General features: G+C 52.2%; 1 protein-coding gene across 2 annotated transcripts in view; it reads right to left on the bottom strand.

Annotated features, from left to right (window-relative positions):
- Window positions 1-13,749, bottom strand: part of LOC144784345 (nmrA-like family domain-containing protein 1) — a 216,045-nt gene that overhangs the window by 185,903 nt on the left and 16,393 nt on the right. Inside the window, exons 2-4 of one of the 2 annotated variants that reach the window (XM_078663068.1) lie at window positions 3,168-3,409; window positions 2,681-2,930; window positions 2,205-2,395 (exon numbers count right to left, since the gene is read on the bottom strand). The exons of the other annotated variant lie outside the window; for it this stretch is intronic. Of the exons in view, the coding sequence (XP_078519194.1) occupies window positions 2,205-2,395; window positions 2,681-2,930; window positions 3,168-3,409 (683 nt within the window). The remainder of the gene's footprint in view (window positions 1-2,204; window positions 2,396-2,680; window positions 2,931-3,167; window positions 3,410-13,749) is intronic. 2 annotated transcript variants of the gene reach the window in all.

Genomic DNA, 13,749 nt, shown 5'->3' on the forward strand with positions numbered 1-13,749 from the left:
TCTGGAGGAGGAGGGAGCCTCGGATGCCTAGGGAGATGTTTCCCAGACATAGGCCATCTGGTCCCCGGCAGAGAACCGCCAGCCCGGGAGGAATGTCTGGGCATACCCTGCCCCTAGTAATCCAGAGGAAGGCTACCCCTCTTTCTTGGAACCCGCGCGCACCGAGTGATGGAGGGGACTTAGGGCGCGGATGCGCCCGACCTTCTGGAGCCCTCGCTGGGATTGGGGAGGCAAATGGCACCTCATCGGGACTTCAAGGGAAGTTCGGTCATCTGGTCGCCTCATTGGAAAGCATTGGGTGCGGCCAGATGGCCGAGGGGAGAGGTAAGACTAGATGGCCGGGACCGAACAGATTCCCTGCTTCCCACACAGAGCCTTCGCGGTAGGGCTCCCGCCTGCCCACATGGCAGGGCTCAAGGGCTCAGCTTCCCGGGGACTCTGGGACCCCGGCTGGACCTCAGGCACAGGGAGGACCACCGGAGCTCTCGGGCCCGGATGCCCGGGGGAGGACTGCCCAGGATCCATGGAGCCTGTCCCGGGCACTCGGCCATGTCGTTGGCCCTGGAGGAGGGAGCCCCGTTCGCCCAGGGGAGGACTGCCCGGGACCCATGGAGCCCAACGTTTGTGTAAATTCTACGACAGAGGGAGGTCTAGATAGATTCAAAACCTAGTTGAATCAGGGGAAGAGCAGCACCACACTAAAACATTGGCAAATCCAACAGGTCTTGCCAACAAGAGCTATTGGCTTTGGCACGGTTTTGTAGCCATGCTGTACAGCAGCGTAGATGCTTTGCAGTGTGGCTAAAACTAATTTTTAAAATCACTATGGGCCAGATGTAGGTAGAATAGATTTACCGATTCTTAATTACCGAAAATTACCGAATTTTACCGATGCAGTAATTAAGAATCGGTAAATCTGAGGGGTGGATATGTAGGTATTCCAGATGTGCTGGAATAACGAATCTGAAAAATTCGGTATTTACCGATTCGGTAAATACCGAATCGGTAATGCCCATTCATTCCTATGGGCTTTGAAGCCCATAGGAATGAATGGGCATTACCGATTCGGTATTACCGAATCGGTAAATACCGATTTTCACAAGGGTCAGGGGGTGTCACTTTGACACCCTCTGGCCCCCCCAAAACAGGCTCGGGTGCCATGTGGCAGGCATACATGCCCTAAGGGCAGGTCTGCCTGTCACATGGCATAGGTGTGCATGCACACATGTGCATGCACACCGGAATCGGTATTTTACCATCAAATTGGATTTGATGGTAAAATACCGATTCGGTAAGGCCTCTGGGACTCAGAAGAGTCCCACCTACATCTGGGTGCCTCAGATTCGGTAAATTTACCGAATTTTTATTTTACCGATTCGGTAAAATTACCGAATCGGTAATTTTACCGAATCGGTAAAAAAATGCCCCCTACATACCTGTCACCCATTTACCGATCGGTAACGGCCAAAATCGGCCATTAGCGGTCGGTAAATGGCCTGAAACGGCCACCTACATCTGGCCCTATGACACTTACAGGAATAGTGCGTTTTTATAAGTGCATTAGAAGGGCAAAGACCTATTGGCTTTACCAATGCTTGTTAGGTCTGGCAGAACACCGCTATAATTCTTAGCAAATCGGTTAATTTCCCCATGCATAAAAAAAATAAAAATAAAAAAAAGGAAATTTGGCAACAAATCCTACCACAAGGAAAGCAGCAATTGCACCGATGTTGATGCCTTAGGAAAAATACTTTTGGAAGCAGATAACATCTTTTGCCACAATAAACATCCAGTTCAAAGGAGAAAAGGGCTTCATTGAAGTGTGTGTAGCATAGTAAAACATAGCTACAAATTGTGACAGGTTCTACAAGGATGACAAGAAAGTGGAATACAAAAAAAGTAGTGCCTCAATCACAGTGTGATCAGTGGGAGGACAGCAATCAAGCTGAAGCAATCAGTACTTGGTCCGTGCTCCAACAGAAAAAAGAGGAAGGGAAGCCAGCATGTGATGGCGAATCAGAAGCAAGCAAATGAAAGTGACAATATATAATGCAATGGGTGGGCTGCAAGCCCCTTGCTTTTATTCAATATTTCTCGTAAGAGAGCAAGCAGCACATGCACTGTCAGAGGCGAGACCAGACAAAGTAAAAACACAAGTTTTGATAGGGAAGCTTTGAACAACGGAAAATGTTGCAAAATTCCACCTTAGCATCCTTGATTTTCTTCCCAGTGGATTTAGTCATGATGGCTGCATACTGTTCAGTAGTCAGCTTCTCCGAGCTGAGTCCGATGTCCCTCCCGATGAACTGTTCTGGGGCCTTCAGAACGCTGACTACTACAGGACCGAGATCGTCCACAGCTAGCCCATCCATTGGAAAGTCTCCCATTGGTAAAGCTAAAAAAAGGATGAGACACAAAATAAACTAAGCCTGACAGCTATGGCAGCAATAAAATCTCTGGAAATCTGGACGTCATGGGTTTATATTAGGCATTTAGCATTTGAAAGTTGATATAACCAAAGTAATCTGGCTCACTGTGAACAAAGCCCATGATGGCCACTGACATGCTTTCATTTTTTATACAAGGTTTTTAAGAACACAGTGTCCCAGAGGCAAGCCCAACGCCTACTCCACAACCAGCCACACAGCTTGAATTAAGATAACCACACTCCTCCCCTTACCAAGCAAGTAGCCATCGCCATCTGGAGCTTTCTGAGGTCGGAAGTAGTTAAGAAAGTTGTCAAAAAAAGAAGGCATTCGGATGCTGGTCATAGGGACGTTGATGTCTCTGAAATACTCTTCCACCTCACCCTTGCCGTCAAAGTGAAGTACCTCCAGCTTGCCTTCCGTCAGCTTCTTCACATTCTCCAGACCAGTGAACACCACGTGTTTTAATTTGGTGTCCTTGGACAGGTCAGCCAGAGCCTTACCCTATAAGAAACACACCAAAACCAGGATGGATTTAGCAAACACAAGTGTTGATAACTCGAGCTCCTACCATGTAGGATTCAGGGCTGGTCACAAAATCTGACATCAATCCAATATTAGATGTTATCTGCAATGTACAGCGCTTCCCTGCCCAGCCCATAACAAGGTGGGAGTGAGGGAGAGGGCTACCTCTGATGGCTGGGCAGCTTCTTGGACTCACCCCTGAGTATTAGGTCTCACCTGGGCGACCTCCTTTTCTTTACTGCCATTCTCCCAGTAGCTGCTGGTAACAACGAAGGCTCCATAGGCACCAGTCAGGGCAGGCTTTAAAGTCTCAATGTGGTCCAGGTCTCCCTTGAAGAGATCAGCACCAAGTGTCTTCAGTTCCTGGGAAGCACTCTTATTGGGGTCTCGTGTTACAGCCCTCACAGCGAAGGTGCCATCACTGATGAGAGCCCTGGCAACTGGACCACCCTGTGACCCTAGTGAAAAATCCAAAGAGAAGAACATTTAGAATAGAGGATTCAAGTCTCAATTTACAACTACACAGTTGTGTAGGTCCAAGTGCAGGGCTCGTCGAACCCAACAGTGTTTTCTCCCTTACCAAGTAAATTGTCTTGGGGGGGCGGGAGGGGGGGAATAGAGCCCGTATGAAGGGGGGATGATACTACCAAATTTTAAACTCCAAATCAAAAAAGGTGCCCGACAACCCTTTTGTCTGAGTTCTAGCTCAGGCTGACCTAAATCCTTTTAAGATGGATAGATCCAAACTAGGTTTTTTAGGGACCTTCACACAACCTATTGGGAGCTATGTCATTTTAACTTTCATATGGCACTGTTCACGACCTCACTGAGAGATCTTCGAGGACCACTGATGACATTACCATTTCAATTGTTGAGAGAATGCAGAAAATGAAAAAAATACTGCTAATAAACTAGCTGGCAGGACATTCTTTATAATTATAAGCATATAGTCCCAACTTCAACATACTGAATTAACCACAATGAGCACATACAGAACAAACCTGCACTGTCAAGGCCAGCAATCAGGTGCAAAAAAAAGGGGGGGGCAGCTTGCAGCTTCTGTGATACCAATAAGATGCGATATGAGGTCAACAGTGATGCCGGTTTGAGATCATGGGCACTGAATCAAGGGCTAAGGTGGGGAGGGGAAGAAACCAGTTACACTTTTCACCAAGAATTGCACATTTCAGCAGGTTCGTAATTGTAAACAAAGTTGTTTCAATGCTATTTTTTAAGTGGAGCAGCATAATTTGGCTCCTTCCTTACACATCACAGAAAGTGTATTATTCACATGTACTCGACAATATATACTGTGTGCCTTAACACTTTAAATGTGATATGTAACATGCAGTCCCCATTAGAAACCATCCCCACACAAGAAACATATTCCATGTAGAAGCTAGAGATTCATTCATATAGGTGTATTTTAATGTTTTCATAAATAATGTACAGCATGTATTTCTCATTCACTTTTATATTTACAAACTGAATTTTATAGCATTTGAGAGTATAAGAAGAGCGTAATCCTGTATTATTAATAAGGTTTCCATTTATTGGTAGTTGTATGTGCCCTCATAGTCACATATTAAACTTGACATTCAGTGTTCATGTTATAGTTAGCCTGACTAGGCCTGCATTTCTTTAACATGCAGTTGTATTTTCCTGCTTGATATAACTTTTCCCTTGCAGGTGCCTTCTCGTGACTTAATAAGAAAGAGTTAGGAGGACAATGTATTAGCAAGCCTGGGAAAGAAATCTCGACAAGAACATGATGGTCTGACATATTGCTAGAAAGCCTGCTATTCAGCAAGCACTAGGAGTGGCAAGTTATTCAAGGCTGAGAACAGCTGTCTTGGTAGCGATGTTGAGAGCTATGCTGCAAAGCACCTGAACACTATTTTTTAATTGGATGATGGTGTTGTGATCGAGATAATTCCATCTTAATCTCATGTTTTTCCCATATCCTGGTGTACACACAGTTCATGGTAGAGCAGATTCCCTTTGGACTTTAAGCGGTACATACCTCTATGCTTTCCTTAATCTTTTCTAAGTGTGGCGTTATGCTAACCAGTGCTTAGAACCAGAACTTATTTCTCAGGGCTGGGTCTAGAATGCAACATGTGTGCCAAAAAAATTAAAACGATTATGACTGTTCACAACAAGTTCCTCACTCTCACTCTGTCTCCCCGGTGAAGAGCTGAGCGGAGTGCTGATAATAAAACCATGCATTCAGTCAGTGTTGCCGGTGGGCGGGCCACTGATTGGGCAGCTGCATGCTGCGGCAGCTGCATGCATTTTTAACCTTTTTTTAATTCCTTACTGCCAGCCTGCCTTATATTGGGTCAAATTTCTGGGCGGGAGATGAACACTGTTTTGCAAGACTAGTGGTATGCGCCTGCCCGAGGCCACGCAGTGGCCATAGAGAGGGCGGGCCACTAGTCTCTGAGGGCTGTCCCGCCCCCAGCAGGATGTTAGCTTCTCCTCCTCGCTGGTTGGAGGAGGCGGCTAGTCGTGATTCTCGTCCGGGGCGGCGGGGAGGGGCCTCTGGGGGTACTTAGGCTACTGCACCACGTTGTAGGGCCTCTTTGCCGCCCCGGACGACATCGTGTGCTCATCGGGACACTCTTTTGAGGTGAGCGAGGCCTTGCCCAGCCTATCCTTCCCCCCCCTTCCCCTCCGCCTGCTCCCTCCGCTGGAGTCGTGAGCCTGGCGAGGCGGCCCATGTTGCGTGAGCCGCTGTGGGGGGGGAAGTCCGTTTCCCCGGTGTGGCCTCACGCTGGAGCTCGTTGGGTCACTCTTGGAGGTGAGCGAGGCCTTTCCCGGCCTACATTTCCCCCCCCTTCCCCTCCGCCTGCTCCCTCCGCTGGAGCGTGAGCCTGGCGAGGCGGCCCATTTTGCGTGGGCCGCTGTGGGGGGGGACGTCCGTTCCCCGATGTGGCCTCACCCTGGAGCTCGTCGGTTTACTCCTTGGAGGTGAGCGAGGCCTTTCCCAGCCTATATTTCCCCTCCCCCTTCCCCTCCGCCTGCGCCCTCCGCCGGAGTGTGTGCTTGGCGAGGCGGCCCATGTTGCGTGGGCTGCTGTGGGGGGGGGACGTCCGGGTCCCCGATGTGGCCTCTGTTTCCTGCCCCCCCCCCCTCGCTTGGTGCGGGTGGGGTGTAGCGGGCCGGCCTGTAATCTGTCGGCCTCGCTGCGGCTTTTGCGGCCGTGATGATGAGTGTCCCCAGGCCTGTGTTACCCGGAACGTTGTCCGGTCCCACCGCTGTGGCGACGCTTGCATCGTAACTTCGTCGCGGTGGGGGGGGGGGGAAACCTTTTGTTGGCGGGGTCCAGGGGCACGTTAAACTTGGGGTCGTCTCCCTTAGCCCTGGCAGCGGAGTGCTCTCTCTCCCACCCACCCCCCCCCTCCACCTCTCTCCCACCCCACCACGGTTTTCGACGGTCCCAGCGGCCATTTTAGGACGGGGAGTGTTGAGCGGCCATGTTAGAGGACCCGTGGTCGGGCGCCCGCCCTTCGCTTTTGTTCATGGTGGCTGCTTGCCCATCCTGTGTTGCCTGTCTAATTTTGAGTTCCGATCCAGGCGGGTTTGGGACCCGAATGCTTCAGGTTGTGTTTACAATTATGCTGTTGCGCTTATTTTCTCTGGTGCACAATGAGGTATTCTGGCAATGTTCGTATGCCAGGAATGTTATGTTGTCAATGCCCGTATTGATGCTAATTTAATTGAGTTCCGCGGTTGCGCATATTCTCTTGGGGCACAATAATGTATTCGTGATAACAGAGATGTCAAGCTCAAATGGTAGAGCGCTCGCTTAGCATGCGAGAGGTAGCGGGATCGATGCCCGTATTCTCCAAAAATGTTTACTTTGTTAATCTATTCGAGTGCTTCCAGCCCCTCCCCGACAGCCGCGGGCTGTCGAGCGCATGGTAATCGGCTCGGGCTTGGGGGGGGGGGGGCAGGTGGCCCCATCGCTTGGCACCTCGTGGGCACGCAAGGGTACAGTGCTGAGGGGATGTGTTAATAACGAGAGAGAGACAGCCCCATCATGGCTCACGCATGTGTTGTCCCGCGTCTGGCAGCCGCCTGCCCCCGCGCAGGGTCAGCGACGTACGTAATTATTTAGGTTTCATGAATGTTGCGTTTTCATTTAGGAATTGCGCTGTCGCCTGGGATAGGCACTCACTTTGCCGTGCCATTGATAACATGGTAGGTTGCCCGCCCTGCCCCACCCAATGACGGTGCGTGGGTCCAAGCTCGGGTGGGACCTCATTCTGTTAGCAGTGTGTAGAGTTGTTTCCTCCCAGGTTGTGCACAGCGCTGTTTTAACGTTCATTTTATTCAAGGTGTGTGGGGTCGTTAATGCATAAGGCGAGTGCGTTGGGTGACATTGTCGAACTTTGTTTTGCAGATTCTGTCGCGAATTCGATTTACGCATCGTGGCCCCCCCCCCATTTGCGGAGCTCCAGCCCGAACCCCCCCCCCCCCGCGCACAGGGCTAGCGCAAGGTATGTACGAATCAGAGAGGTCGGCGCTACTTCATTCATCAAAGGATAATGCCCTTCCGAGGGGCTCGGGAGGGGTGGGGAGACGCCTATCGGCCAAATTTAGTGCTGTTAGGGGCGTTTGCTTTCCGGCTACGGCCGGTACAATATGTTAGGTCCAGTGTTTTATTTTCCTTTGTCTCACACAGTGCACCCAGCCATTGAAGCAGATCCCAGGGCACCCTCTCAGTTGGACCTTGTGAGCTCTCTCAGGAATAACAGTTGAGGTATGTACGCATAAGAGTGGGCCTGAACTAAGTATGTTCTTAGATTCTTGCGATATCCGATCGTTCCCCAACAGGTACCGAGCGTCCATTTCTCCCCCCCTTGGTGGGAGAATACCTGGCGGTTTGGGGGGGCGGCCAGTCGTTGGGTGGGGCGTGTGTGCTCTCGTGACAAAGATGTTGGAGATGGTGGCTCATGGTTATCTCTTTTTCAGGATACACTTGAAGGCACCATGGAGAGTCAGGGGTCCCCAGCGCTCTTTACGCAGACGTCCCAGGTTGATGACTCGGGTCTAGGACCTTCCCAGGACCCTCAGATGAAAGTCTTGTTGGACATGATAAAAGCTAATGGGGTGGCGTGGGCCAGTGAACTTTTGTTGGCCAACCCCCCGAAAGCCCCCGGGCCACCCCCTGCCCCACAGATCTCTGAAATAGAGGTGGCAGAGGACCCGGCCACCGGGAGGCCTAAGCGCACTAGGAAGCTGACAGTGAAGGACTTCCCGTCAGAACCCCCCACTAAGACCAGGGCAGCGGACCCTGTCAGGAATGTCATTGTGCACGCCCCGGCATCCCCCCCGGCGGTGATCCGGGTGTGCCCTCCGTCACCCCCTCGCCCGGCGGTGCCTACTGTGGAATTTGCTACCCGGGAAGATCTGGGTAAGATTACAGACTCGCTGGCTTTGTTCATGTCGGAAATCAGAGCCGGTCTGCGCGCACCTCCTGTGCAGTTCCCTCATGTAATGCACTCTCAGACTGCAGCTCCGTCAGTTGCGGTGCCACCTCACGCCGCTGGGGAGGCAGACGTGGCACGGGTGTGGGGTGGGCTTACGGTTCAAGGGGGGGACATTGCCAGTCCTTTGTCTGGTGTGGTTGTTCTGCCTGACAGCACGCCACCCATCATTGTGTCCTCAGCGCTTCCTACTCAAGTGCTCCCTTCGGCCCCAAGTGTGTCCCAGGAGCCCCTTACTCCCACGGTGGCCACGGCCCCGACACAGGCGGTGTCCCCGGTTGCTCCCCCCCCTTTGGCACTCAGTACTCCCGCGGCCTCCTCGACTTTGGGGGTGGCCCTTCCTGCGCCCACAGTATTGATGACCATGGCGCCCCTCCTGTCAGGCAAATGTTGCCTAGCCTGGCTAGTTCCGCAGGCAGCGAAGGAGGGCATATGGCGTAGAGAGTTTATAGACATTTTTTCCCTGTTGATGTTGGGGGCGCAGGGGTCGGATGTGACAAGAATGGGCTCCAAGGAGGAGGTCAAGAAGGCCCGATTTCAGTCATGGCCAGAAAAGACAATAAAGAACTGGCGGCAGGCATTCGCTATTCTGGCAGCGGTAATTACAGAGCGCTTCCCTGATCAGGCGCAAGGTTTATTCCAGTATAATAGTATCATAACCAATGAAGCTGAAGCAGCCTCCGGGATGGGGTGGTACTCATATGACTGTGAGTTCCGCAAAAAGATGTCTGTCTGTCCAGAACTTGAGTGGGATCAGATTGAAGTTAGACTGTGGATCGTACACATGGGTAAAGGAAAAGCTGAGAGTGGTGCCAATAGTGTGGTACAAGTCAAGAAGTCAGAAAGTGATAAGTCTTTTTCTCAGAGGAAAAATAATTTCAGGCAGCCCTTTCGAGGGGGGCGTGGGGGGGGAAGTTTCAATAGACAGTATGCCAAGAAGAATGTCTCCTCCACTTGCAGGTTGTTCAACGCAGGTAATTGCACGTGGGGAAAAGCATGTAGATTCTCACACGCTTGCAACAAATGTGGTGGCTCCCACCCAGAATCTTCCTGTGAGAAGCGGTCTTCCTCAGCCAGCGCTGCCAATAAGGATAAATAATGACCCCGAGATCCCATCCCTCCTCCCTGGTCCCCCTGCTGTGTCCCCCCCCTCAGCTTTGCCTTCCGCTTCAACCCCCCTCGGGGGGTGTTCAGTCGCTGTGCTGCCTTGTGGGGACCCCCACCCCCTTAGCTCAAAAGGCCCGTCTCCAGTCATCATCCACAGCCTGTTGCGCATGTTGCGAGCCTATCCCAATGAAAAGGATAGGGAGGTCCTGACTTCTGGTTTCTTGGACGGTTTCAAAATCCCATATCAGGGTCCCCGGGTCAGCAGGGATGCAGAGAACCAGAAATCGGTCAGGGAGCTCCCTGAGGTGGTTGACAAGAAGATTAGCAAGGAGGTGGCCTTAGGGAGGGTGGCGGGCCCTTTTCCTTCCCCCCCTCTTCCTGACTTTGTGGTGTCCCCCTTGGGTGTGGTCCCTAAGAAAGAACCTGGGGCTTTCAGGCTGATTCATAACTTGTCTTTCCCAGAGGGCAACTCTGTCAATTCGTGGCTCCCAGAAGCTGCCTGTTCTGTCTCATACTGTTCCCTAGATATGGCCATCGACTTAGTGAGGAGAGCTGGGGAGGGGGCCTGGCTAGCAAAGGCGGATATTGAGGCAGCATTCCGCTTGTTACCTGTACACCCAGACAGCCAGCACTTGCTGGGTTTCAAGTGGAGAGGGGGATTCTACTTTGATAGGTGCATGCCAATGGGTTGCGCTGTCTCGTGTGCCTTCTTTGAGGCCTTCAGCACCTTCCTACAGTGGGCCCTCACAGAAGAATACAAAGTGTCAGCAGTGTCACATTACCTGGATGACTTCCTCTTCATTGGAAGGGAGGGCACGCAGGAGTGTCAGGAGGGTCTGGACTGTTTTGTTGACCTAGCTAGTCGCTTAGGTGTGCCGCTGGCGCCAGGTAAGACGGAGGGTCCTGCTCAGGTGCTGACCTTCCTGGGAATTGAGCTCGACACAGTTCAGGGAGTGTCTCGTCTCCCGCCGGAAAAGGTGGTGGGTCTGAAGAACGATATCCATGCTTTGCTAGGTAAGGATAAGGCACCTCTGGGGGTCATTCAGAGTCTTCTAGGCAAGCTGAACTTCGCTGCCAGGGTCATTCCGGTGGGGAGAGTTTTTGCGAGGCGCCTCGCCAGGGCTACCGCCAAGGTCCACCGACAGTATCACTTTGTTAGGTTGACCTCGGCACTCAAAAAAGACTTGCTAATGTGGGATGATTTTCTCTCTGATTTTAATGGTACTGTGATTTGGAGGTCCCCGTGGGTGGAGAGCCCAGAGTTGAATATGTACACTGACGCTTCTGGTCGCGAGGGATTTGGTGCTATTCTGGGAGAGTATTGGTGCGCGCAGGGATGGCCCAATGCTTGGCGCAGGCGTGGGATTACTGCTAACATCACCGTCCTAGAACTCTTTCCCATTGTGATTTCTCTACACCTATGGCCGGATACCCTGTCCAACAGGAAGGTTCTGTTCTGGTCGGACAATATGGCAGTCGTGCAGGCAATCAATGGTCTATCGGCCAACTGTCCGCTAGTGCTGTCTCTACTCCGGGAATTGGCTAGTAGGTGCTTGAGCTGTAATGTTGAGTTTAGAGCTGGACACATTGCGGGGGTCACGAATGTCGCAGCTGACGCTCTTTCTCGTTTACAGCTGGACCGTTTTCGGGCGGCATGCCCCCAGGCGAGAGAGGAGATGACCCCCTTTGCACCAAGGCTCTGGCACATCTTGGAGTGGAGCAGCAATTGAGAGAATTAGGAGAGAAATCTTTAGCACTGGGTACAAGGAAACGCTATGCGAGTCAATGTGCTACTTTCCTTAAAGTCATCGCTGACTTAGGCTTGCAGGCCCTGGCACTGGAGGTTAGAGTTCAGGCGTTCATTGTGTGGGCTAGGAAGCAGAAAAAGTCCCACTCTTGGGTTTGCGGCCACCTAGCGGCCATTAGTCATGAGGCTAGGTTGTGCGGTAGGAGTGATCCAGCCAATTCCTTTGTCATTAGGGCTGCCCTGAAAGGGTGGGCTCGGGAGGATCCAAGGGTCCCGGATGACAGGTCCCCCATTGATTTTCCATCGCTTCAAGCTATGCTACAAGTGTTGCGCGCAGTTGTGCACTCCCAGTATGAAGCAGCCTTGTTTTCTGCAGCCTTCTGTCTAGCATTCTTTGGCGCTTTCCGGAGTTGCGAGCTGGTTGCCCGTTCAAAGACAGATGTCTCTGGGGATGCGCCGGGAGTGGGGGATATCGCTTTTGGGGATGTGTTGTCCATCACGCTCAGGCGGTCCAAGACTGATCAGGCTGGTAAGGGGTTTGTTATTAGGCTCTCCCCCCTGGGGGATCCGCGCTTCTGCCCGGTAGCGGTCCTTCGGGCCTTCGTGGCCATCCGGCCCGCGGGGCCGGGTTACTTGTTTGTCCATGCTGACCTCAGCCCCTTGACTAAATATCAGATGGACAAGATAATGCTGGCCTGCCTGGACAGGGCTGGTCTGTTAGTCCAGGGAAAGAAGTTCTCCAGCCATTCCTTCCGCATAGGGGCGGCCACATCGGCCTTTCGCGCCGGCATGCAGCCAGTACAGGTGCAGTCGGTGGGGCGCTGGGAATTCTTGCTACAGACGTTACATTAGGCCTTGATTACGCTACATAAGGATGTAAAATATGTCATGCTTTGATTGCTGTATTGGTGTGGCGTTATTTGTTTTACTTGTGATTTTCTCAATAAAGACCCTTGAACTTATTGCGTCTTTTCTTGGCAGGTTCGCAAGTATGGGTCATGGGGCATTCCATGGTCGACAGATTGGCCCGATGGGCAGAGGTCAGGCAGTGGACCAGCACCTTCACAAGTATCCACTGTGTGTGGTGGGGTTTCCCGGGCATGCGTTGGCATAGTCTCCTCTTCAGACTTCGGGAGGCCCTGGCCCGGGGTGGTCCACCTCCCCGCCACTTGATAATCCACCTGGGTGGCAATGACATTACGTATTTGGGGAAATCCACTCTTTTACAAAAAATGAAGACTGACTTGGGCATTATCAGTGGCCTTTTGCGGGAATGCGAGATCTGGTGGTCCGAAATAGTGCCCAGGAGATCCTGGCGGGGTGCTAATTCCTCTGAGGCAATCGAGAGGTCTAGGAGGCGGATCAATGCTGCCATGAAAAAATTCTCCCAGCGCAGAGGCCTAGGTTTTATCAAACATGAAATGATTCAAGATAAAGTGAAGGGTTATTTTGAGGAGGATGGTGTTCACCTCACGCCTGTAGGTTTAGACCTCTTTCTGCTGGACTTGAAAGAGGCACTCATGAGCAAAGGTTGCAGGTAGTAAAGGTAGCAAAGGTGGGGGGGCCTGTGCGGCAGCGGGTACCACCGCACAGGCTGTGGCGGAGTTACTGGGCGATCCGGAAGAAGAGAGGTGCAAACGATGTACTTCAGCGGGCACCTGGGGGTGCCAGAGCCTAACCTGTATCCTCATGGGAGGTGCAGGAATTCGTGTCGGCGCCCCAGTAGTCCTTCGGGCGGTTGTGGGCCTGTGCAACCGGGGGTTGGCCTAGTCACGCCCCACAGGGGGGCGTGTCAGTATTTATAATTTTATTATACAGCAGTTGGGTGCTTTGCCACTGTGCTGTTTGGCTCAACAGGCGGGCAGGTGGCGAGAATGCGGCCTGCCCGGGATCGCCCGTAATGTTTACCCACCATCATTACATATGTTGTATGTAAATAAACCTGCAGCAATTTTCTCCCAAACTAATACGATGTCTGTGTATTATTTTGCACGTTTGGGGAACTAGGGGGCGGGAGACTTCCTGTGGCCCTGATGTGACTATGCGCCTGCCCGAGGCCACGCAGTGGCCATAGAGAGGGCGGGCCACTAGTCTCTGAGGGCTGTCCCGCCCCCAGCAGGATGTTAGCTTCTCCTCCTCGCTGGTTGGAGGAGGCGGCTAGTCGTGATTCTCGTCCGGGGCGGCGGGGAGGGGCCTCTGGGGGTACTTAGGCTACTGCACCACGTTGTAGGGCCTCTTTGCCGCCCCGGACGACATCGTGTGCTCATCGGGACACTCTTTTCCCTCCCTTGCCTCTAACCCAGAGTGTTGGTATGGGGGGATTTGTGGAGGTTTTTAATGTGTCCATTTTATCGTTGCAGGTTGGAGTTAAGCGGAGTTACTGGGCGATCCGTAAGAAGAGAGGTGCAAACGATGTACTTCAGCGGGCACCTGGGGGTGCCAGAGCCTA

This window comes from Lissotriton helveticus, chromosome 10 (genome assembly GCF_964261635.1).
Source record: "Lissotriton helveticus chromosome 10, aLisHel1.1, whole genome shotgun sequence".
Lineage (NCBI taxonomy): Eukaryota > Metazoa > Chordata > Amphibia > Caudata > Salamandridae > Lissotriton > Lissotriton helveticus.